A 26,435-nucleotide genomic window follows, 5' to 3' on the forward strand; every position below is an offset into this window, starting at 1 on the left:
CTCCCCCGCGCTGCCCACTCGGCCTCTCCCCCCCTCCTCCCCCGCCGCCTTCACGGCTGAAGTTGGCCCCCGCTGGCAGCGGGATGTGAAAAGTAAGGACCTTGTGGGCCTCCCCTATATATGCTAACCCAGCGTAGGAGGCAAAGTCTTCTCTAAACTGGGCACTGGCAGAGCTGTATGGGAGGGGAAGGTGTTAAAACATCTCTTCACCCCCGCGCCCCAAACATTACATTTATGTGTAATCCTACACTTAGAACAAAAGCTTCCCTCACGCAGATGTTTTATAGTTTTGCTCACGCTCTTAAAAAATAACTTTGCAAGTTGGGGATATGACAAATGTATTTTAGCCTGAGAAACGGTGCTGCCTGAAGAGGCCTTCCCCCTTTTTAGCGTTTTAATTTAGAAGGGAATGAGCAGTTAAGGCCGGGCAGCACACATCTGCAGGTGATCTGGGTTCGGAGAGGGGCTGGCTGCAGGGAGGGCGGCGGTACGGGTTGGCGCTGGAAGTCGGGAATGCTACGCAAGTGGATTGGTGGTTAAAGGGAATATATTATTGTGGCATATTGTATTCATGAAAGGAAGTACCAATAACAAAGCTGCATGCATTAGATTAAATTCATGTCTGCCACAGATTAGCGACAAGGGCTTTAAGATACCGTAAAGCTTTGTAGACTGGATTTGTGCGGTGGGGGTGGATGCAGGATAAGCATTACCTAAGCGCAAGTTTATAGGCATTTTAGACCAAAACTGCTTATTTGTAGTTTTCGTTTGTGAAGTGAGTTGATATTTACACGGCTTGGTTATTGTATAGAGATAAGGTCTGAACTGAAATTAACAAAAACATTGGCTATGAATTTGTAAAGGAAGAACGTTTGCCATTAGCAGCAGATGATTCTCAAACATCTCATTTTGCCTGAAAGCTGATGCAGTGCGCTGACACACCCTGCCTTATCCCATAACTAGTAACAAATGTGAGATGCGGGGCGGTTGCATTATTAATGTGCCGTTTGGAGCACTGCAGTAGTAATAAAAAACTACTTAGTGCCAGTTTGGGGAAATTTTGTTGTCTGTTTGAAAGTAAATATGGCTTCTAGTTCTGAAAATGCTAAGAAATTAACTTCCATTTATTTGCTTGATGTGTTTACAAAAGGTGGTTGCTTTTATGACTGCTATTTGAATCACATAAACTCTTGTTTTGAACATGTCATCATGTCTGGTCTCTTGGCACACATCAAAGTGCAGATCTCTCAGCTCCCCCAAATGCTGCTGTGAGTCTCATGGCAGGTAGTGGTGCTCACAGGGTTGGGCTCTGGCTGCTGCCCGCCTGCTGCAGACCCCAAAGGATGCGGCATAGCAGTGTCTGCCTGGGGACTGTGTCTTCCCTGGCACACTTTTGAATGTATGACTGTACAGGGAGACGACACGGTGTTCGCTGAGATGGACTCATGCCTGTGTGCACCGTGAGTTGCTCGGTCAGGCGATTGTGGCTTTCTGTAAGAAGTCCGGCAGATGGAAACACAGCAGGGAGAGACGTGCACAGAGCAGGAGAGGTCTGACATGTACACTTGCGCCTTCTTGCTCCAAGCTTAGGGTGATCTTTATTCTATTATGTGTTCTTCTGGTAAAACTAAATTGCTGTGTCCCATTATCTTATTAGTATTTGCTCTTCTTGTGCAGAAAAGGGGGGAGCTCTTAGGAAGCTGCTTGACATGTCAAGCCATTGGAGGCCATTTCTGTCTCTTCTAGTCTCCTGACAAGGGCGTCAAGGTCACAGCCACTAGGCTACATGCCTGCAAGGAGAAGACATACGGTCCAAAGCCCTCTCCCTGCAGCAGCCCTCCAGGTTTCAGCAGGTGACAATGCACGTGCCTTTATTGGTTCTCCATCATTTAGCAAGAAAAAATGTTGGCCTGATTCTCCAGCTTTTTACTTGTAGATGGTTTTGTTGCACTTTGACCGTGAGAATGAGACATTACTGATTTGACTTCACCACTTTGTGACAATAGTTTAGATAAGGCACTTCATAGATTCAGCTGGTGCCTCCTCTGGCTCAGACATCCCAATACCATGTTCCATCTTAGGGTATGGACAAGCCCTAGATGGTTTTCACACATCGTGTAAAATGTGTGTGCACTAAACTGGTGTAACAGTTCTTGTTATGCAGGGAGTCAGATCAGGCTAACAAAATGATTCCTCAGGCCATTAAGACTTTTAAGAAGTGTCAAATGGCTGCACACTTGTTCTCATAACTTTAGGATATTTTTTTTTTGATGGCAGGATAAAACATTTTCGTTATTAATTTGCTTCCACACATGGCATAGTTTAACAATGACTGACTTAAAATTTGCACGGTTTTGTCTCCTTTTTGAGACTGGACTGAAAGAAAATGCTATGCAAGGAGGACTGGTAGGATTAATGATCCTTTCATACTAATGTTCAGAGATTATTACTAAAATGAATGGAACTGTAGAAGGCTGAATTCTCTTGCTAGCTTTTTACTGGCAAAGTCTTAATTTAAAGTATACAGACAAGGAGGACCTTAAAATTTACCAAGGGCCTATTCTTTTCTTAAAATCAAGGGAAATTTACAAAGATTAATTTTAAAACAGTTAATGAAACTTCTTTAAAATGCAGGGATATGTAATTCCAAAGCAGAATGACTGGACCTCATATAGCAGTAAGTCACGGTCAGGCTTTGTACAAAAGCAGGCATGTTTTCAGTTTTCCAGAGAACTCAAAATGAACTTTGCCTTTGTGGCACCATGATAGAGATTTCTGGTACTGGTGTCTTTAGGTCTGATTCAGTTCCTGTTTCCTTTGGTGACGTAGGATTAGGGCTCAGTATAATTCTCACCAAGTAACCACTTGAAAAAAAGGCTGTTAATTTAACAGCTTATTTTTTTGTGTCAGTTAATGCCAAAATCACCTTAAGTAGTTAATGCTACAGAATTAATTGTATATTTGCTGTTAGGCCTCCTTTCCAGTAATCATAACACAGGGATTGGGAGCCATCTAATGAAATGTAAGTTTAAAAAGGCAGAATAAAATTTCACAGAGGCAATTTTTGCAAAGACTGTTGTTTTTGCAAAAGACCCTATTCTTGCAAAAAAAAAACACTGTTACAGATTCTGGAATGACCTCAAGGAGTTGTGGTCCTATGTTTACATCTTTTCTAAACAGCAGCTATTCCAGAGGGCCATGTTCCTGGTAGAATTCCAGTGTATTAGCTCAGTGGTTACAGTTTAGGAAAGATGATATTATTATGGCTGTGTATTCTGTGAGGCAGTAAAGAGCAACTATACTTTAACTGCTTATTTGGGCTCCCTGATGGCTTTCAAATAATTGTGGTAGTTCTGAGTATTATTCGTACAATGACTGTGCACTCAAACTGTTACAACTGCTCTTGCTGCTCCCTCATTTGAGTGTGTTGAATGTATGTATCTTAAGATACTCAGCACTTAAAATCACAGATATGTTTTTTGTATTGGAGCCAAAAACTTGTGATGAAATTTTGAGAATTAAATTTTAATATCTCAATTGCAGCCTGAGTTGCTTATGGCAGAAATTCTTGAGAAAATATAAAAATATAACAAACAGAACTCATTTATTATTTCCAGAGGAATAACACTCCTTAGAGGCTGTCAAATATACATGAGGTCAGGACATAATAAACAAAGAACTGTACTTAGAAAACAACTGTCAAGGGAAAAGTAAATGTTCAATATAATGACTCATGTGAATATTTAACTGCATAAAGCACAAATTATGGAAACAGCAAAACCAGGTCTAGAATAAATGTGAAAGTGATTTGTATTAAAACAGAAACAATTCACTGTGTTTTTTTCAGATTGTTCTCTAGCAACTAAAACAAATAGCTTTTGTATGAGTAGTTCTCACATGAAGTTAACTCCTCTTTCAAAATGAAATTTTTTTGGTGGTAGTTATTCCCCTCTGGTAATTCATCCTATATTTTGCATTTTCAGTCTTTGATTAGCTTGCTGTTACCTGCCATCAGAACTGATCAAGGAGTGCTTCCCTGGGCGCTTCAGATCTTTTCAGCCACGAGGGAAGAGAAAGACAAGCAGGGATTCATTAAGAGTAGACAGATTTCATTTTAGGAGGTTGGACAGAGGAAGACAGGCAAGGTAAGAAATGGAGATATGAGGGATATTACTGTCTTTCATACATTACCCTTTCACTATCTGATTCCTTGTTGCTCTCCCACTTAATTCTTGTACACAGACACTTCAGAATGTTACTTCCTTAGCATTGCTACTAAACCCTCTGTAGCTGAGAGAAGAAAAGCTTCGGTAATCTATACTTTCCTGAAGGGAGAAAGTTTGCTGGTGGTCAAGGGCCATAAAACCAAAAACCTTTTCCAGTGGCCTCATACTAACTGCTTTGTAATTCATGCTGATGTATGGTTTCGCTTACTGGCATCTCTAGGGCCGGGGTGAGAGGAACTGTGCTCAGGTACCAACCTATAGGAGGACAATGAAGAGATCATAAGATTATACTTTGTTATCTTTAGTGGAACCAATGGTTCTGTAATGAAAAGTACAAAGGCAGACATTTTACTAGTAGAAAAGTCAGCTAAATAAAAATACTGTCATTCGGCAGGTGAGTCTTAAAAGAAACTACTAAGATATGTTTTGCTTCACACAGCTATCTGTCCTCTGGTAGATTCAGTCTTTGGAGATGTCGGCCAAAGAGTTCATGATCAGCACATGTACAAAATATGTTCATGGTCCACATGGTCAGCATGTATACAGTTCATTGAGTAACAGTTCATTAAATGCAATAATTAAATTCACCAAGAGAAATGTATGATTGTACAAGAGAAAAAAGTGTAGTAACTTTATAAAGCTATTTGAATTTTGGTATTTTATATGTGGGGACGTTTAAAATTGAGCATGAAAAAGGACTGCAAGATGAGAGGTAATTTAATTCCCTTTATGTGAGAAATTACAAAACAGAACTTCTAGGCTGGAAGGAGCTGTGTGAGGAAGGAAGGGTGGATCTCAAAAAGATACTTTAAAACTGCAACTTCCAACTGTAAGCCTGCCTTGGTAAAATTTTCATGAGAACCACTGAATCCAGAATCCCATTACTTCTGATGGGCACCTGCACAGGACAGAAAAATGAGGGCTGTGGAATTTTTTCAGTTAAGCGCCAAAGGACCGTGAGGGTTGCTGCTGTAAAGAGAAAGTGTTTATTAGCGTGAAGTTGTCTGAGCTGCTCCTTGCCTCAATGCTACTGCCACTAAGGCAGTATAAGGAGAAAAAAAAGGGCCATACTCTGCTAACACAAAGTATTGCTGTCTCAGGCTTCTTTGGGCGATTCTAGAGATAACAGTGTCTCTGATACCCCTCTATTTCACTGCCAGTTTCAGGTCCATTCCTCATTTTTTGCCCCTTAGCACAAAATACCAGCAGATTTTTCTGTGTAGAATCACAGAGTCTGACTTAAGTGGAAAAGAATGAGCTCTGTGGATGCCCAGGACCTTACAGGTAAAATGTTAATGTATAGGTGTGTATCTTTCATCGTAGCTATGTGCAGTGCGGACCATGCACCAAAATGAAGTATTTTCTTCTCACATACATCGACATTTATGACCTATGGCGCCTGAAGGCCTTCATTTTTAGAAGCTTAAGTCCATTTTCTCCTTCAATTATAAGGATTCCAGAGGGCATCTCATTAAGGTTCCTGAATACAGCAAGTATGCCACAGATATGAGGAATGATTTTGTTGTGCTAATTAAGTGTAAGCGATGGGATTTTTCAATCATTAATCAGTAGGAAGGTTGGCTGAAATTTTCTGTGGCAAAAGGAGATTTGCAGTGCAGAAAGAGTAGTTCTTAATGGAGATTCATCAGGTAGTGATGCCAGTGAAATGTTTTGTACCTTGCTGTGTCTGGCTGTGGTGTAGGTGGTTGTTCTTGATGTTTTTCAGTACAGGACACTTCCTCTATTAAAGTCACTGATGTGCTGCTTTCAGAGGTACTTGAGTGGCCTTTGTCATCCTACCCTGGAAGTTGCAAGGCCCCAGTGAGATATGAAACTTCTGTCCGTGATCATTGGAAGCAATCTTGCTTTGTCTTGAATTCTGGCATTTCCTGGTGATGCACCTTCAGAGCAGAGATGGATAAAGCTGTTTTGTTGATTGTGCTGCAGGGAGAAGAATCAGCTTTTAACCACAAAGAGATATATTAATGCATCAAGAGACATTTCAGTGCTTTATCCGCAGACTTTGGGTTTATATTACAGTGTTGCTGCTGAGAGCTTAAGGATAGAGGTCAAACTAACATCTGACCCACCCCAATGAAAATTTGTTGGTTTTGAAGATGTAGCCAAATTGTTTTGAACTTGACTTCGACCACGCAGTCTTACTGTTCATGCTCCCAAATTAACCAAAGAATAGTCAGTAAGTGCTAAATAATGTATTTAGTTTTGCAGTAGTTTTTCAAAGCTAGAGGAACTGGAATTACACTTGGGCAGCAGGCTAGTTTACTTGCAGCTTTAAATTGAAATCATAAAAAATAGAGCAACTGAATGCTGTTTTTGCAGTCTTAGAATTTTGAGTCTAATCAATCAAGCCAGGGAATTACATGAAGGTTCACAAGGGTATAGTACAATGAAGTTATTTTATGGTTTAGCTCATAGACAGATAAGCCTGCGTCTTTACAGTTTTATCCTGTTAATAGCCCTGTCTACTTTGCCAAAAAGAGAATGTCTACTAAGAGTCTGATCCTGCAAGTTACTGATTATCCCCAGCTGTCACATGGAATTGAGGGTGCTGAGCACCTCAGGACATTGCAGGACTGAACCATGTTTCATCTGCAGGGGCTAGGCCAGTGTCACACAGAAGGCGACAAAAACACAGCCTGCAAAACTACAGGCATTTCCTTGGGGAAGACGCTGTAGGTTGTAGAGTGTGCCAGACACTCATTAGAAGTTGGCCAGTTTCTGGTTTAAATACTATAAGCGCTCTCAGAGATGTTTGGGCTACAAATGAGGTGGTAATATTTAATCTCAGCTGGAAAGTTTGAAGGGAAAAAAAGAAATTTAATACAAGGTTATAATAGCAACTTCAGTAAAAGAACACAAATTATGGTGGTTTACTCTTGTGTAAAAATCCTGTGTGGCGTATGGGAAGAGAAGTGTTTTGGAGGTTGCAGACTACAGTGGTGTGAGGGGGGAATTTCCATCCAATGATTGTTGAGGCTTGAGTGCTGTAAACCATATCTGAACAATGACTATAACTACATGGTAATATTCTTTCACTTTTTTTTTTTCCTGAAAAATTGCTATCATTGTTAATTGTTAGAGTTTTCTGGGAGACATCAATACTGTTATTCATGTGTCTTCTAACTCCATTCATTATATTTGGTATTTTATTAAAAGACCTTCTCTGCTCTAATGATTATAAATTTTGCTTTGAATTACACCTGTTGTCTCTGTTTGATGTATCTCCATGTACACTGTGTTTGCTGAAGTCTTCATTTCTTTCCACAAAGATAATATAATGATTTCTTTCCCGGTTTTAGGTTTTTTGTGCACAATAATGAAATGTTCCTTTATTTTATTTCTTGCCTTCTTCTGGATGAGCAGTTAAGTTTAGGTATGTCTTACCTTTTGAATGTTAACAATCTACCCGGAATTAGTTGAAAATTTAAAGGGTGATGTTTCCTTGAATATTTCTTAAAGAATTCATTGGCATTTTTGCTGCCTCGAATAGACAAAGCTGGATATATTTAATTAAAAATACTTCATGTGTGGAGGAGAATAGGTAATTATTCTCAGTGTCTGCTCCACTAAGATGTTTTTCTCTCTGTTATTGAGTCAAAAGAAGTTTGGCAAATCAATCACAAATTTAAAACTACATATCCTAGACTAAAATTAAGGACAGTCGAAAGTTTTCCTCATTGAAATTTGAAATGTTTCCTTCCAATTCCAACTCTATAAAGCCAGGAGAAAGGCGTCATTTGTAAATGGACAGCGGTGCCACCTGGAAAACAAATGGACAACCATGGAAGCCAGCAGGGAAGCCAGACCAGGAAAGGGCACAATAACATGGCTGTGCAGCCACTCTGAATAACGGAATAATTATAAAGGCGTTGCAGAATGCGTAAATCTATAACACTGGACATCTTGGGGCAGCGATAGCCAATTCCTACTCTGGCTGAATCTGGTGTTAAATTCCCATTGATTCCAGCGCCATCACAATTAGGTCAATGCTGAGCTCTTTTGCAAAATCCACCCACTGAGGAATGAATAAAACTGGCATTTGTTTGTTCAGTATCATGATAGGAAAGGAAAGGTTTTCTAACTGCAACATCCAGGCAAATATGGGTCTACATTTAGCTTCCCCAATTGCTCGTTATAATGACTTCTTCATTTCCTGCCCCAACTGTGCACCAGTGCTTCTCATCACATGAAAATCTGCATTTGTCTTATCTGTTGTAGGTAGACTGTGATATTCCCCTGTTTGCCACATTAATATATCTGCTTTAGTATACACTGTTCTTTAAATGTTAGCAACCTTAAGAGTAATGCCTGCAGTTCTCTGTAATTGTCCATGTGCTAAAAGAGTTTTTGAGGATGGACAACAAAAAAGAATTCTTCCATATTTGTCATCCTTTTCCTAATTTTGGATTATGTTGTTAGCAATTCAGCATGATGCATAAGCAATAAATACTATTCTGTGCCTCAGATCTAGACAGCTGGCTTCACAGATTTTGTGCAGAAGTGTTTTACAACCTGTTTGCTTGGCACACAGCAGGTCCCTGCTAAATTATTCACTTTATTCTGTGGCCAACAGACTGGATGCTTGTGACATGGCAAGAGAAATTCAATCACTACATCTCACGTAAACAAACTCTCAAGACTTGTCTCTTTCAGGAATAGAGCTTTTGATAATGTGATCATCTTCTCCCAGCCTGTCCTTAGCACTCCCAAGGGAGATGTTAATAAAGTGAAGGCAAGATCCTCATCATTTAATGGTAGTGTACTCCCTGCCCTTAGGCCAATTTAGATCAAGTTGGTGTGAGAAGGAGTAGGAATCAGAAAAAGAAAAGGCAGTTTGCTCACAGGAATCCACATCAGAAATCACTGAGGTAAAAGGGTCTCTCCAGTAACCCTGGTGGGATTTGAGGCTCACAGGGATCCATTTCAACAGGTAGTGGGGCAGAAGGACACAATACGTTTATGCACATAAGCATAATTTTTTTTTTAGTAAAATGTGTCAGTTTGGGGGTAATCATGTAGGTTCTGGAGCCTGACTTTGGATTGTTGAGTCTTCAAGCTGCTGGCAGTAGACGCTAACTATATCAGTTGCCTCAGTGTGGGAGACGGATTTATTTTTTCAGCTCTACAGAGAGAGGTTAAGGAATGGGGTGGAGTGTAAAAGACAGGTGTACTTCTGTTGCCCCTACCACAGGAAGGGAAGATTGTGTGTTTAAAAAATGGCAAAACGGAACTGTAAAATGTAAGCCTTGACATTTAGATTTCCTCAAGTTGTAAATGTGGTGTGGAAGCCACATATGTATCATTTGTTCTACCACACAGCAAAAACTGATAGCACAAAGATTTATTTTTTTTTTCTTCTAATACTGGGGGAAAAAGCATTGTTTGTTTTAGTCCCTTCTCTTCTTCAGGAAAAGCTTGAACTGTCTTCAGTAGAAAAAGTACAGAAAATTGTTATTGCAGACAAACTAGAAATACCACTAGTGAAAAATAAGTATTTCTTCAAGCACATCATAACTGGCAATATGAAGTGCTTCAAAGAAAAAAAAAATCTGCTTTAGTTATAGGCGTTATCTCATATCAGCATAACATTCTAGATTGTCTATTTTTTGGGCCACTTCCCTTTATCTGCAGGAGGAATGAAAGCTTTTCACCATTTTCTTGAGCCTGTCTATGACAATCCATATACTAGATCAGACGATAGAGGAGGGTTTGTAGGAAAGATTGCAGCTGGCAGATCTGTTCCCTTGAAAGGCGCTCCTTTGAGAACAAGAGCTGGGCCGAAAGCGTGCACCCCTTGTTGCCACGCAACAGTCAGGCAGAACCCTGGGTACCAGACACAGCTTATCCATCATTTCCTGATTTTTCAATATCCTTTTCAAACATGGCTACCAGAACTGCACACAGTCTTCCAGTCTCTGCCTCAGCTGTGCTGTGAAATAACTTTCTTACTCCTACTTATTAGTCCCACATACATACATTTAAAGATCCTGTTAGCCTTTTGTGCTGCCACAACTCATCAATTTGTCTCTTAGTTTCAGATTATGTCAATGTTGTTCTGTCTCTATTCATCATAATGTGAACATAACAGCAGATCGATCCTAATATTGGACTTAAGTCTCTGCTAAGATAAATAAAACTCTCAATCCAGGGAAAGCACTTAACACGTGGCTGTGAAAAAATGCCCACTGATCCAAATTCCTTCTGTTTCTGAGTAAGCGTTTCCTATGGGAAGCTGTGTTCTTCACGCTGGATTCAGTGTGGTGTTGTATCTGTGACACAGTGCTACAAATATGTTATAGGGCTATTTTCTTGCCAGCTATGATGAAGACCAGGTTTTAACATTTTGATCTGTTTTCCTCTTTTATTGGTAACATGAGTGACTAATTGAAAAGAAATAGTATTTTCTTTATGTTGTGATATACTGTACAATGATGTTCAGAGCATGTGATAAATGAGAGTTACACTTGTCTGCATGTGAGAGAACATACCTGCTCTTGGGTCTCAAAACACTGCCTATTTTTAGACTGCATTGATAATACATGATTATTTTCAGTTCTCAGATGCCATATGTTTCCATACATTTCTTTTGATATTCAATAGTGAGTGCTTATTTATGCAGTAAAATGCATAACAATATACAATATAAAGCTATAAAAGTGAATGCAGGAGTACTGCTGTAATCTCCTGTTGCATGAATATAGTTTTGTCTGGCTCCATGCTAAAATGTGAAGCCTATGCCAAGCAGAAGGTTGTTGAAAGCATCATAGAGTCATAACCTATTTGGAAGAAACAAACAAACAAACCACAAGTTGAAGAAGAAATGAAATTAAACTCTAACAGCACCCTAATTGCATGGCAGTAAAATTCAACTCATAATTCTGGTTACATTATCTTAGAAATGCTTTTGCTGTATTTTAAGCTACAGAAGAAATCCATTAGAAGCATAACCTGAAAGGGACATGAAGAGGTCATCTTTCATTTCCCTGCTTTAAGGCTACATAGGCTGAAAAACTTCAAGTGATTGATTCAGAAATTGTACGTACATGCATGACTGCCAAGGGAAGAGTTAAGGTTATACACTATAAGTTTCCTACTTTCAGATGTCAAAATCTATGACTTTAGCAGGGTCAGTAATGCACAGTCATGTAAGTAAGAGAAAGATGGAAACTGAGAGGAGTCACATTTTGAAAATATATTGGAACTGGAGAACAATCCTAGAAAAAATGTGATAAATACTTGTGAATCAATACTTGTCAAGATGTTATTTGCGCGCATTGTGATTTCATTATTCAGCCAGCCATGAATAAAGCTCCCTCTAAAGCTAGTAATTATTTTCTTGCACTTTCCATAATCAAAGACTGTTGAAATTAAACTAGTGCAGAGTTAATAATGTATCCTGGCTGTTTGAGTTACCAGTTCTGTTCAGATCTGCACCTGTAGTGTCTAGGGAACACAAACAGTAGTAGACTCAGAGCACCTGTAAGTGTTACTGCAAATTACTAAATTGACCTTGCCACAAAAAATGGAGCAAAGTTCTCTTGTTAATTAACTTTGTCAAATGCTTTTGTAACTTCTGTGTATAGTATAGAGATAAACCAGATAAAGAAAAGGCAGGCACGGAAGAGATGCACTTAGGGTGGTAAATGATGGATGAAGTACTGTTAGCAATTTGGACAGTGCATTTTTACGTGTACCAATCTGAGGAATACCACAATTATTAGGTGCCAATGTCTTAAGAAAATTGGTTAAAATGTTCTAAAAATGATAAAAAATGATGGCAATTAAAAAGGACTTATTTGTTCATTACAGTCTGCAAGTGAGGGTTCTGCTCTGGTGGCAAGGAACTTGTTTGAGTTGGTTGACCTTGGAATAGAGCAGTTACCCTTATTTGCCACTGTGTTGCAGATTACAACACAGGTTTGAAAGCAGCATCTGCAGGTAATACCTGTCCTTCTGTGGGAAGCAAACTTCCACTGCTTTGGGCCTTAGCCAGCACAGCTAAATGTAAGGGGACATAAGCTTCACAAAGCGGGAGAAGAAAGGGTCACCAGATTGTGTTGCTGACCTGCTGTGCAGTTTCTGTTCTGCTTGCAGAGTTGCATATCTACGGACTGCTAACTGCAGGACAGCTTGCAGGATGCTATGTTGATGAACTATGAAATCAAGTTACTGATAACATCCTGGGTATGTTTAGAAGTGCCAAAGGTTCAAAGGATCTTCAGGTATCAGAAAAGATGGACTGATGAGATTTTTATTTTTTTAATCGGCATTTCTTATAATCCCAAGATCCACTTTGTTCAGTAATTTAACTTCTGGGGCCATAGGACCTTTTGGCTGGGCTATGGATGAGGTGAGTGCTGGTGGTTTGACTGGATCTGGAAAGGAGAAGAAAGAAGAAGAGCTCTTCTTTCATCCTTTAAATCAAAGCCAGTGGCAACCATGGATTTCATCAGGAAATTGCTGCTACTGTCAGAAGAAACTCTAGGGACGTTCCTTCCCAAAAGCTCCTTCGCTCTAGAAGGATGAATGAGTTGCTGAATTTCACAAAGTTTCTTGCATTTGATTTTCTGCTCTGCTTTCATTTATTCAGAGTGCAGAATACTGAATGACTATCCATGCTCTGCTGTGCTGCAGTCATGCTGCCTCCTTTGCATGATGAGGAACCGGTAAGATCACCTGAGCCCTGCCTGTTACTGTGTGGGGCAGAACGGAGGCAAAGAGCTGCCCAGGTGGACGTTGAAGCTGGTTTATGCTTGCAGCAGAGTCCTCCTCTTGGCAGAGATTTCTAGTGCTTTGTCAAACTGTCTGGCTGCATCAGTTAATTGCTTGTTACAAAGTCATATCAGAATGCTAAAAGATCGCAATGCACTTGTTAATTCGATTCTTTGAATAGTTTAGGAGAGCTCAGTTGTGCCAAAAGCAATCTTACAACGTACCTGCAGCATGCCTGCCTGCCAACTGCAAGGGTAATCAATCAGTGTGTTGCCACCACTATTGATGTAATCTGAGATGGAGTTTGACTTGAAAGATGAAGAGGAAATTAAGCATAACAGAGCGATAATAGAATGATCAATGCTGCTTGCTGCAGACTTTGCGTGTGCATTGAAAAGGAAGATATTTTGTCAATGCTAGCCACAGATGTGTACATGAGGTGATAAGTCTTATCTGAAATACAAAGCTAAATACAAGTGACTAATATGGTAGAGTTAACGTCGGGGCTTTACTAACAGGGCAAGGAAAACAGAAGGAAGAAATGGTGTCTCAACTTTATCTTTCAAGAAAACATAGATAGTTCTGGTGATTGTCATGAAATTCCTTTTTTCAGTATTTGAGTCATGGTTCTGTTTTCTATCATAAACATTGAGTGTAAAGAAGGTATTAGTGGAGAAGTCATTTTCCTCTAGTGCTTGAGTAGCCTGGGTTGTGAAGCAGAAACTTGTTGTCATAAAAACTCTGTCTTGTTATTAAAACACTGCTTTCAGTGGCAATAAGGTCATCAGTTTGGGATAAAATTTTTTTCTTCGATGAGATATTCTGTAGAAGGAGCCTTCATTCAACAGCAAAATTTGTGCTGAGTATCAGGGGCCTCAGATTCATCTGGTATGAAGCCTTTTGATCACCAGAGTGTTCCTGAATACTGATCTGGGGAGGAATAAATTTGTAAGTGTCTCACCTTAGGAATCCTCCACAGTCAATAGGATTGGTCTCTGTAACAGGCATATTTGGAAAATGCTGTTTGTGTAATGCCATTTTGAATTTTTTATCATGTTAATAGTTCCCATAAGGGAAAACAAGACTTCTGAATGTTTGATTGCTTATAGGATCTAGCATTTATTATTTATTCTACATACTGTTATTGATGATTATATCCTCATCCTCATGGGTTCCAGTGCTTTTATAGAATGTCAAGTTCTCAGGAAATCATTAGGGAAATAATCTGTTCGTGTATTTCTCATCCTTCCATGCATGTAAGAGTTTCAGAGTCACCCCAACTATGTTACTTTCAGCATTCTGACTTGCTTCAAAGACTAAGGGATGGATTTCCACACCCTGGACTTTTTTCACAGCCATCGAGGTCCTTATTCACAGCATCAAATCCACTCTGAAATGTTCTTAGCTACTTTCATCAATAATATTAGATGATGAACCAGATAATGGGATTGCCATATCCCAATCATATGCTTTAAAATATATTGTGGAGTCAAAATTTCATTATTTTAATCTTGCATTGACCACTATGTGAACTCTTTCAATTCACTGTGGCTTTTCTACAAGATTACATTAACTAACAGTGGCTTGTATACAATATTTGTTTAATACCCTTGAATAGTCAATAGGTTTTTAATGCAAGATTTTGTTCTAAAATTCCTTTTCCATGTAGTAAACTTTTATTTCTTGGCATTACTGTCCATTCAAATGCCATGTCGTTTGCCTTTGTTTTTCATTTAATGTTAACCTCAGGTTAAACTCATTCACATATCAATTGCCACTTAGCTTTAAATTTCTGTCTATACGTTCTATAGAACTTTTAATTAATCAAAGAGATATCCATAGTGAATCATAGCAGTCTTCTAATCCAAAGTGACTTTAGCAGTCTGACCACCACCTGAACAATTCTATTTATGTTTTAGATGATGACAATCACTACATCATTGTTGGTCCTCTGAAATTGGTGGTCTTTATCAAAACAAGAAGTTTTGAAGCAAACAGAGAGTTGAATTGATATTTGGGTAATCATTTGAATATGGAGGCCAATCGCCAGTTTCAGAGATCATTTGAGTTTTAAAACCTTTGGATGAGTAGGAATTTTTTGGAGTGCAGTACAGTGAACTGGCATTCAGAGAGAAACTCAGCCTGGAGCCAGGGCTTATCATGAAGCTCTGCTCCATCAATGTCCTTCTTAGGTTCTGTTTTCAACCCACCATGAGAGAATTTCAGTCTCCCAGTTTATGACTGCATAGTTCCTTGAGATTCATTGCATCCAAAATCACTATTGTTGTGAATTTTCTTCTTTTTCCTTTACTTTTGTGAAAGGTTATTTTTAAGTATGTACATTTTCAAACTAGATGCAACCTAAGCCAAAACTCTGGAGTGTTTTCACCATATATCTGGATTTGGCCAAACACATTATTTTGTATCTGAAGTTAGATATTGGTATAACAGATATTAGACTTGAGCATTAGAGCTTTGAGTGTATTTGGAACCGATTTTTTTGAGAGGTCATGCTTTTCCTAAACTTTTGTCTTCCTTCCGGGACATTTCAATTGAGCCAATGCCAGTGCAGAGCAAGATCTGTTGTCATGTTTAGCATGATCATCTTGAGCTTGCCCTCAGCAGGTGATGTCTTCTGGTAAGTTCTAAGTGCAGCTAGAAATGAGACTCCCTGCAGCACAGTTCACCTTCTCTCCCACAGCGATCATGCCAGTGTACCCCTGCCTTGCATCAACTGAGGTATTCAATCTCTTGTGTTTGTAAAGGATGTGGGCTCCATACCCCTAATTTTTAGCATACCTTCACTTCTTGAAGCATCGAAGATAGGTGATAAAAATCTCACAGAGCTGTTCTAACAATCCCGTATCTTTGAAATGAGCAAGCAAGAAAGTACAGCAGGAATCACACTAGGTAGGTGACATGCTTTAACTGAGCTGAATCCTTGAAGAATTAGTCTTGCAATTACGGGATGACTACAGCTGAGTGTCTTTAAATCAGGTAATTTGAAATTAACTCTCTTTTCCTTATCTAGTTAGTACAGTCCATTGTTCTGAATTTATGGCTCAGGTTGCTATCTGATGTTTAAAACATAGCATTTCCCAGAGTGTCTCCTGATGAGTTTAATGTAATTTGAGACCCTTTCATTCCTGAATGCTACAATTGCAATGAGATTAGGAAGCAGAGTGGTTAAAATGAGTTTCCATTGCTAAAAAAGATATTGGCAGATAATTCAGACTTTATCAAAAGAGAAAAAAAATTAAGACTAGCAGGCTGAAAGTAATGCATATTGAGAGACTACCTGTTGTCCAGAGCAAGCATGGACTCCAGCTTCTTCAAGCTGCAGTCCCCTTTACTTTCTGATAATGGGCCAGATGTAACATGAATGTGTCTCAGATCAAGTGTTGCTTGATTAAAACAGGTTAGAGAAAAGAAACGCAGTGAGAGCTAGCCACGTTCTGCGCTGTGTGACTTACCCTGCCTGGCAGGCAAACAGGCAGCAGAGCTATTATCATTGAAATAGCAATGAGATGTGTGATTTAGGTTTTTCAGGTCTCTGCCTTTTATACTCTCATAATAGAAATCATTAGGGATCCACTGAAATATTTAATTTATCACCATAAATTTAGATGACGACATTAAGTGCTGTTATGGGTCTGGGTCATGATTACTGCCAACCAGAGTCCTGTTCTGGCCGAGCGAGTATGCATTAACTCAAATAGCTAGATTATTATCTGTCACGGCTGTTGAATAAGGCTGAGTTTTTCTAGCAACAGGGTGGATAGGAAAGTGTCCAAGAGAAGTGTCTGCCTCTTGCATCTGAGGATTAATTCAGGATCAAGTCTTCATGCTTTTGCTTGGGTAAATCAAAAGTGTTTCAGCTAATTCAGCTTTTCCAAATTGCACTTTGCTGCTTCTGCATGCTGACTGAGGCCAACTCCTATTTATGCACTGGAGCAGAGTTATTACCTATGCGCCTAAGAAAAGGAAACGAAGAGGCAGCCATCTCTGGAGCTAGACAGTGATAAGGTTACAAGGAAATTACACTCCCAACTACAAACATACAGAATTATCATATATGATTAAGTGTTTTTCTCTTCAGTCACACAGTTTATGTCCAATCTGTCATAGTAGTCTTGCTCTGGAATTTGAGTGAATCTTGGCCTTTGACTTCCATCCTCTCCAGATAGGTTTTTAGCTTGACAGCCCAAAATCAGGTAGCTTACAACATAAATTCACTGTTTTGAGTTCCAAACACTAGCTTTACAAATTGCATTTTCATTATGTAAAATAAAGCAATTTTTATCCATTGACAGTAGATACAGTGCTTCAGTACACACTGTTTGGCTTGATGTATTCGATAGCTTGAAACTAGCTGCCTTCCAAATGTACAAGTGCTTGTCCTGCTGCATGATCCTTGTGTCTATAAGCAGTAGCCTGCTCGTCTTCCAGAATGAATTAGGCTGGTTTTAAATTCTTACTTTAGCCATTTTAATCTGGAATGACATGCACGGATAGAAATTGTTAATTTGTTTGTCTTGCTGGTAAGCCTCAGGCTTCTGTTATTATAAGACTGCTTATCAGAAATAATAAATTCATGCACTTTTTTCTTCTGAAACACTGGCAAGATATAATTATATTATGATTTATTTTACAACCCCAAGACCAGAACCTGAAATATTTACTCAGGCAAAATTAGAAATCAAGGAGAGTAATCAATCATTCGCAGCTAGGGAACTGTAATTTTTTCTATGTCCATTGAGTAGACTGAGCACAGAATAAGCCTGTTGTTAGGACCTCTGACAAATGCAAAATATAAAAGTCAGGTTTCTTGATTTCTAATGCCGTTTCACTCTGAGCCTTATTAATGCACCTGACCCTGACTAACAGTCATAAACAGTAGTTCACCCTTTTTAATACCAAGGATACAAGGTGTTAGTGGAAATGGTGATAATTTGGGACCCCAGTTACCTAGCTAAATGGGAGGAGCACTGGACAAGGCATCCTCCAATTTACCATTTCCTTCCATGTGCATATGGTGTATTGGTGGATTTCTGTCACTGGTCAGATCTACTCCAAAAGCTGCCAGTTGTGTAAGACTACGTTTGGTTTTTGGGAGAGGAATGTGTTGCTATTTTTTGCCTGTGATATTTTCCTCTTCTCTCGGCTATGCTAGACATTCCTGGTGGATAGTTGTCCTACTGTGTTTTTTAAGATCCCAGCCAATCACTCCAATTGCAAATCAACAATGTGTTCAGGGTAAAAAACTGCCCACCGAGGAACTGTTAATGTATGGGGAAGCAGGCTGATTTGAGGCAGAACAATTAGTATGTCTCTGAAGACACTTTAAGAATTATCCCTATTTTCAAGCCTGAATCTTCAGGTAACTGTAAATCAGTATGTAGAAAATGATTTTTCATGTCTAATTTATGTGTCATAAAAAGATCATAAAAGTCTCCAAATTCTTCATTCTTTTAATTTCTAGCTGTCTCAGGAAAACTAAGAATTGTTGCTGTAACTCTAAGTCTTGATGTGCGTTCAGTTAACAAAACACTTCGTAACATCCCTCTGTAATACTTGACGTTAATAGTCAATTTTTCAGCTTCTTTCTTCAAGTGAACGGTGAGCCTAGAATAATAAAATACAGTGGAATTGTTGTCAACCAAAATGATTATTCAATGAAAATTTAAGTAACTGAGCAGGCAGGTAACCATACCTGAATTGCAGAATGAGGCCAGCTGCTGAGCTGTAAGTCATCACTATTTAATAATTTTGATAGGGGCTTCAGGTTCATTTTGTAGCCTGTTAAAAATGAGACATCATTGTGTTGTCTTTCTTGTCCCTTAGAAATGAACTGCACAGAGGCAATATCTCATACAGTTAATTTAAGAAATTATTAGCTGAATCTGTTAGAAGTTGTTGGGTTTTTTTTTATTTCAGTAGAGTTATGGTGGTTTACATCAGCTGAGGATATGATGGATATCTCCTTGGATCTTCCTAAATCACTTCAAATACAGTATTTTGGGAATACATACCTGTGAAGGTGAATAAAAATTTCTGACTGTGGTTTTTGAGATATGTTGTGTGTGGAAGGACTCTAGGCTCTACCTATCAAATATAAGCGGGTGCATTTTGACCAAAACACCCTGGAAGTGATGCTGTGCGTACCTTTGATTTCAAAGTACTGATTTCAGATTCAATGAAATTAGAATGATGCATGTAAAATTGGAACATTCACTGAAATTAGAATGATGCATGTAAAATTGATCAGATCTTCTGCCTTCTGATTTTGGGTCTGTTAGGAAAGTTATTTTCCAGTGGGAAAAAACCCACCTCTGTCATTTTATTCAGGCTACAGGAGTTATTAATCCTCAAAAATGGCTGCTTGCAAACAATAACGTCTGGGAAGTTCTTCCTTACAGCTTTTTTCAGCTGGCCTGCACAGAATACAGGTATAGATGCGCTCATTCCTTACACTTTTACAGATGCTGCTGTGGCAAGTGTCATTGCATCAAGGTCCATCAAAAGAGAAACATTTGCCAGATGTGCCTGCTAGCATGAGCTAAATCATCTCACTGCGGATCTAGTGTAGTTCATCCTTGCCTCTCCCTCTCTAAGAAAATCATTAGGGAGCCATAGATGAGCCGATAACTACCCGTGAGTGACTTGCAGCGGATGCTAAATATTGTAACACTGATAATCATTAATTTTTTGCTGTAAGATCTGAAACTCTAGCAACTGTATTCATTACTGAGGAATGGTTACTCTAATTTTAAGGGATTGGATAGAGGAACTTGCAGGAACAGAAGAAGTTAGTAAGTGAATATATGATCTGATTAATAAACATTCCATACTAGTCCTTAGCCTGGAGTATGCTGAGTTTAAGGCGTGCTCAGCCTCTCGTTTGTTTATGCAGTGATGCTTAACACATGGACCTCAGTGAAACTGTGAATCAGTAAGAGGCTTCCCATGGCTTCACTGAACCCTGACTTGGTTGATGTTTCCCGAGAGGTACAAGGCAGCATTAAGTCAGGTACCGTAAGTAGGATATGTAGGAGATGGAGAGGAAAGCAAAATAGCAATAAAAGGAACAAGTACTTCTAAGTTTGTTGTAATTTGTCTAATCCTGTTGAGATGAATGTTTCATGTACTTTATTTCTGTTAAGTAGTCCTAACATTTTTCTCATGCAGATTACCACTATCTATGGCTTGTCAATCTATGCTGAGTTTCAGTCTGAAAGGATAGACAGATGTGTGCTGCGAGACTGACAAGAAATACTAAAGTTAATTCATTCAGGAAGTCAAAGTTGGTTCTTACATTTTCCTACATAGTCCAACTGAAGGGGATACACTGTGCAGACCTCAGACCCCAGTCCTGCTGCTGCCAATTCCTTAGCGGATCACTGCATCCATGTCAGAACTTCCTTGAAGGCAAAAAGTGCCCACTACCAACTGCTGGGTCCAGACCTTGCTGCGGGAAAGATCTGACCCTAGAGCAGATGAGCAGGAACTTCCTAGGTGACCTTTCCAGCTGTCAGAGTTGCTCCCATGAGGTGCCTTTGATCCCAAGGAGAGGCATGAACTGATGCATTGCTGTTAAGATAACTAATTTTAGCGGCTTCATCTGTTTAATTGGGACTCTCAGCAGAACATGACTGCAGAGGGAGCCCGGAGGAAAGTAAGAGATCACTGGGGTATGAATTGCAAATGTTTTAAGGCTTCACTCTCCCCTGGATAAATCATCCCAGGAGCTGCCATTCCTGGCCAATCTCCTACAATTGGATGGGAGGTTTCTTCCAGTGCAGGAGAATATTTAATAGAAGTATACAAGAGACCTACTTAATGTGTAGCATTTCTCTGTCATACTGCATGATACTAAGTATTTTCCAGAGCTACGGAAGATATTTGGACATTTCAAAGGCTATTTTAGACCGTTTTCATAATTTTCTGCATGAGTTGAGTGCTAAACTCCCAGATTTTTTGCTGATGACTGTCAAAGGTCCCTTAAATACTAAAAATCTCTTTAAAATGTCCAGACCCTAAGGCACCTTTGAAAATCTTAAGTGTTGTGTAGGAGGTATATCAGTTGTACTCTGTTTGTGTCTTATGTTACCAAGTACTGTATCTATCACTGTTATCTTTTACCTGTTTATCAGAGTCCTGAATGCCACTGATATTTCCAGTAGAGAGTTTGGTGACAGGTGATGCTGAAAATGTAATACTTAAATATAAAAGGAAAACCTGATGTAGAATTTTATTAGGAGGTTGCTCTAAATTCACCATCTTTCTCATATGAAAAATTATCATTATTTAAATAACATGATAAATTAAAATTTATGCATTTCATTGTTCTTTTGAAGAATGTGACATTGCTGCCTAGTCAAGAACTGGATATAACCTTTTCCATCAAAATGTCAATAGTACATTGTTTCTACATGTAGAAACAGAGTGCCAAAAGCTAAGACTTGAACATGCATGTGCTTTGGATTAGATCTACAGGCCTTCATGGGAACACAAGAAAAGAATAAAGAGGCACTGCTTATAACCTGGAATAATTTGATTTCAGGTTTTGCATCCAAAATAATTAAAGGTTGGCAGCACTCGCAGTTATGCGAGAGTGACAACATCCTTTGTCGTAAGGGATTTTTGGTAAAACACAATGTGTTGAACTAATCTCATCGTTCCCTTAGAAGATGATCTTACAGCTGATTAGTCAGTGATGAGAACTTGAAATATTCTTTATACTGTGCATTCAAGTTAAAATAAATATTGAATTTGCCAACACTTTTCTTTAAAATACACGTAAATACTTTTCACAGCATTTTGTTTGCAAGTGGTTCGCTGAATACCTCTTCAAATATAGTGGCAATCTGATGTGTCAGCCTTTTCCAGTTCTGTCAAACTCTCACTGCAACAAAAGAGAAGAGAGTTGTCTGATTTACAGAAAAATTCATTATTGTTAGTATTAAGATGTCAAAAAAATGAACAACCCTGGTGCTTCCTGATCCCTAATGTTCTGTAATACAGCGTTGGAAGCTGCATTCCTCTGGGAGAGGTGCATGGGAAAGTACTGCTGTTGAGAAAAACTTTGTCTTACTGAGACAGCAAGTGGGAAGCCAGCTTTTGAGAACCTGCAAGCTGTGAATTCTTTTTCCTGAAAAAGAAACAAAGGATTTTGTCCTACTTTTCTAGAGATTAGCTTTTGTTTAATCTTCCAATCTTCTGGCATACTGAATCACTGACTACTCTAATAACAACATACTAGTTAATCCTCATGAAACATGGAGTGATAATTCAGCCTGCCTAAGAAACAATTCGTGTTTTACTGCTGCCAGCTAAAAGCTTATGTTAAAATTTCTGCTGTTACAGGAAAAAAAAATGAAATGTGATTTTTTTCTCGTCAATTTTTTTTTTTAAAGTGAACTCTCTAATCGCAGTATTCTCAGTCATTTCAGGCAACCTCATCATAGATGGTCAGTTCTTACCAGGCTTCATTTTATATTCTCTTAGAGCAGACCAAAGGTCCACCCTTCCACTTCATCAGTAAACAAGTAACAAAAGAAAACCTGTTAATTATGGGTGGTGTTTATGTCTAAAGATCTGATCTACCTTCACATAAATCAACAATTTTAATTATCTTGAGAAGAAAAACAGCTTTTCAGTAAAAAGAAAAATATATTCTATAAATAGAAAAAAATCTGCAAAATGTCATCAATATTTTTTGTTCTATGAGGATTTTTTTTTTTTAAAGGACAGTTTGAGACAAAAATGTCATATTAACAATTACCTCTTAAAGACATTTCAGCAGTATTATGCTAGTTCAAAAGATATATATACCTAATCCACCACTTTCTGCTCATTTTCTGCATAAAAAACTTTTCCTAACACTCAGATTCCACAGCAGCAGTCATACAAGCTGGCAAAAAGATAACTTTAAGTAAGTTTAAAAACTACCAGGCCAACAGCAAAACATCTGATCAGGCTGAGATGTAAACTTCAAGCTGCTCTTCATGGACCTGCTGTGCTGCTTCGTGCTTAGTATGTGATACTTAAACAGCTGAGGGCCTTTCTCAGTACATTAATATGTAAGGGGCAGAGAAGCAAAGAATTGGGTCAGGATTGAGCTTTGTAACTTTAAGTCAGGTGTCAGCTGCAGTTATCAGCTGCAATTTGTGAAAATCTTGTGTGGTGCTCTCCCAGGATTTGAAACTTCACATGGTGTCAATAACATAATTAATGATTTTGCACTGCTCTTGAAGTGGGGGAAATCTACTTGCTAAATAGTACTAATGAAGATACTGCTTCTACTGTTAACCTTCCTGGATATTTACTGTTGTCATGTGGGAGGGGGAATGGTCACTTTTTTATTGCTGGGGGTATGCCACACAAAGTACAGTCCTGACAGTACTTCACAGACAAGTCAGTAGTACAGTGAGACCTAGTGATGACAAGCTTTAGGACTACAATTAAAGCCGCATTTCAAAATGTCCTTTTATGGCAATGAGACAGCTTTCCTACATTGTACATGTTCCAGCCCAGTTCCCTGCGTGTGGACTTGCCTTCTTAACCTTGTCCACTGTGCTTCATTTTTCTCTTTTTAATTTGCCTCCTTCATATCTTCCCACTGGCTCACTTGCACATCCTTCTGAGACATTTCAAAAATGGATGGCTGAAAATAAGAACATTACATAAAAATGTGGAACCATGAAGACACACGGAAAATGTTCTTAATAAATCACTTTCTCTCCTTTACCTTTTGCATCAACTGTGAACTCTTGAGCAGACATCTTAATTCTCCCCACAGGTAATACACTCAGTATACAATGTTGCTGGACCTACGGACAATTAGCGATGAGTAACCCTGTGTCAGACTTTGATTCAGTCATTTCAGTGGCTTAATGTGAAGGAAAAGTCTATACGCCAGACTGGATGATCAAAATCATGTTTTTGGGCTTCCAGCTCAATGGAACCACATTTGTAGGTGGTGTCAATATAACATGGTACAGCAATAATCACTGTTTTCAAGAACAATTATTTTAAGAATTTTATGCTGTACTTCTAAAAGCATTGGATATTGCTACTCAGTGTAAAAGCAAACAATTGTCAAAAATATGGCAATTACAGATTAAATAAATCTAATGTAACATAAAAACATTATGAAGAAATTTAAATCTTTTAAGCATGGCATTTAATCTTTTGCCAGTGTAAAGATGTGACTTCATTTTCAATATTCCCTATTCTCCTATTGCTCTTACATTACTAACTTGAATTCTCTTTTGGTTTTGTGGTTAGATTTTTTAATCTGGTTTACTTGTGTTTAATTTCAACAGAGATTTATCTGCAGAGAAAAGGCTGAGGTCTAACGATCGATTAATTATGTTTTCTTCCCACCTACCTTTTCAAGTTTCAGAGGGATAGGGAGTAATTTGTTTGCCTTTCTGTATGCTTGCACACATTGTATTTGCATTTGTAAATGACAAAATACTAGCCTGTTTTTTAATACTTCTGTAATTTGGTCCACTCGCTCTGATACATTAAAAAAAAGAAGTAATTTGTTTCACCAGGAGCTCCCAGGTAGCTTTTGAGCTGTTAGTTGGAGCTTCCATTCTGGAAAGGTACACATCAGTAATCAAGTCTATTTACTTCTTTCAGTGTGAATTCACTGTGAAGGAGGACCAGTCCCGAGACATCTCTGTGATGGATGCCTCTGAACTGTGAAAGGAGCTGGTATAAAGTCTATGACAAAACCCGCTGCCTTTTTTAATAGGGGAAAAAAAAGCTGAAAGTGAATTTCGCAGAGTGCATAACACAGCATTCCTTTGCTGCACTGTGCCCTGGGAAACTTATTCTGTCATTTTTCCTCCCGAAGGATATTATCTTCCACATTAAGATATATGTTTGGATGAGTGCCAGCTAAAGCTCTTTCCTTTCTCTTCTCCCTTTTGGTCGCTTGCAGGACTTTACAAAGAGACATAGAGCCACAGGAAGTGAAGAAACATCTCTGTGTTAATTAATCGGGCTGGGGGATGAGGGCCAGCTGGGGCTCATTATAAATTGGTAGGAACAGCAGCAGTTCAGGCCTTGTGGAAAGTTCAGACAGCTGGGGCTGGGTGGTCAGCATGCTGGCAGCCAGAAGGAAAGGTATCTTCTTTTCTGTAGCAAATTCAGGCTGGAAGAAATAAGGGGGGGAGTTTCTCTATCAATCTTTAAACTTAGAACTAGTTTCTCATGCATTATTTATTGGCTGTAGGGTTTTATATATCCCTTCTGAGTGCTGGAGGAAAACATTGCATACAATTTCTCTACAAGGCATCTCTGCTGACATAAACTGAGGGGTTTAGTTAAGTTAGGGCTTGAATGTATTGAAGGTAGAGGAAAAGCATGCCTGAAGTCTGGTATGCTGAGATCTGCCAATACCTTTTGCTTTGTAGCAGACCAGAGCTCATGTTCCTTCAAATCCTATTTACAACACTTCTTTCTAATAGCAATCCTGGGCTGAGTAATCTGCCTGATGCGACTCGGATAGTAGTTTGACTAGCTGATGTATTTTGGGGTTAAATCATGCTTTTGGCAGTGAGGCATGCCCCTGAACTGTGTCAATCTATCTACTATAAGCTAACCCCCTACACGTACAGCTAAAGGCAAGCACCAGAGGTAGTTGGGTTTTTTGGATTGCTTGTAATATATAGAATAATCATACCTGCCTCTGAATACTCATGCTGACTCTTTAAACCTTCTTTTTCCTTTTTTTCTTCCCTTAATGCTAGAATTCATTCATGCCTGCTGGGTAAACCTGAATAAAACTTAACATTAATTTGCAATCTTCTTGCCTTCATGCTAAGCTAGCCAAGATATTTTACTGTTAATTTCACAGTTCTCAGAACCTCAAGGCAGTGCAGCACCTGTAAAGTCTCAAGCCTAGTGAATGATGTCTATAGTTAGGAATGAGTGCAATGGTCTACTGAGCTTAGAAATGTGCTCAGCATTACATGGGTTTCTGTTACTTTGTCATGCAGAGTATCTTGTACGTTTGTCCTAGCTCTCACTGCTGCCGCTGGGGACAATGCAGACCAAGGCTCAGGTAAAAGGAGATTACAGAAGGGGATATGTGAAGACAAAAGCATTGCAAAGATATCTAGGTGATTCTGGGCGGGTGGTGTAAATCTGAGCATTTAGAACACAAAAGGATGCAATTGGTAACTGAGGAAGAAACTAGGAAAGCTCAGGTTGCATTTGTTACAGTGGACAGAAAGTCCTTTGAGTCGACTGGAAATTAGTATAGCAAGGAGCTTAGTCTGCAGAAGGACAACTTCTAATTGAGTTGCACAACATGCATGAATGAAAGCTGGGGAGGGATAAGAGGGGCACCAGGGAGGAGCATGCAGCAGCTAAAAGCAGCTGTAAGAATCACTGCCATGTGCATTTTGTAATGAAAACCTTTCGACAAGACTTTCAGAGAGGCTAGAGTGGTATCTTCAG

At 39.0% G+C, this 26,435-nt stretch overlaps 1 protein-coding gene across 1 annotated transcript in view; it reads right to left on the bottom strand.

The window, feature by feature from the left end:
* Positions 1-13,997, bottom strand: part of HSBP1 (heat shock factor binding protein 1) — a 17,072-nt gene extending 3,075 nt beyond the window's left edge. Inside the window, exons 1-2 of the mRNA XM_009880951.1 lie at positions 13,921-13,997; positions 2,762-2,864 (exon numbers count right to left, since the gene is read on the bottom strand). Coding sequence (XP_009879253.1) covers positions 2,762-2,864; positions 13,921-13,997 — 180 coding nt within the window. The remainder of the gene's footprint in view (positions 1-2,761; positions 2,865-13,920) is intronic.
* Between the last annotated feature and the right edge of the window lie 12,438 nt (positions 13,998-26,435).

This window comes from Charadrius vociferus, unplaced genomic scaffold (assembly GCF_000708025.1).
Source record: "Charadrius vociferus isolate BGI_N301 unplaced genomic scaffold, ASM70802v2 scaffold493, whole genome shotgun sequence".
In the NCBI taxonomy this organism is placed as follows: domain Eukaryota; kingdom Metazoa; phylum Chordata; class Aves; order Charadriiformes; family Charadriidae; genus Charadrius; species Charadrius vociferus.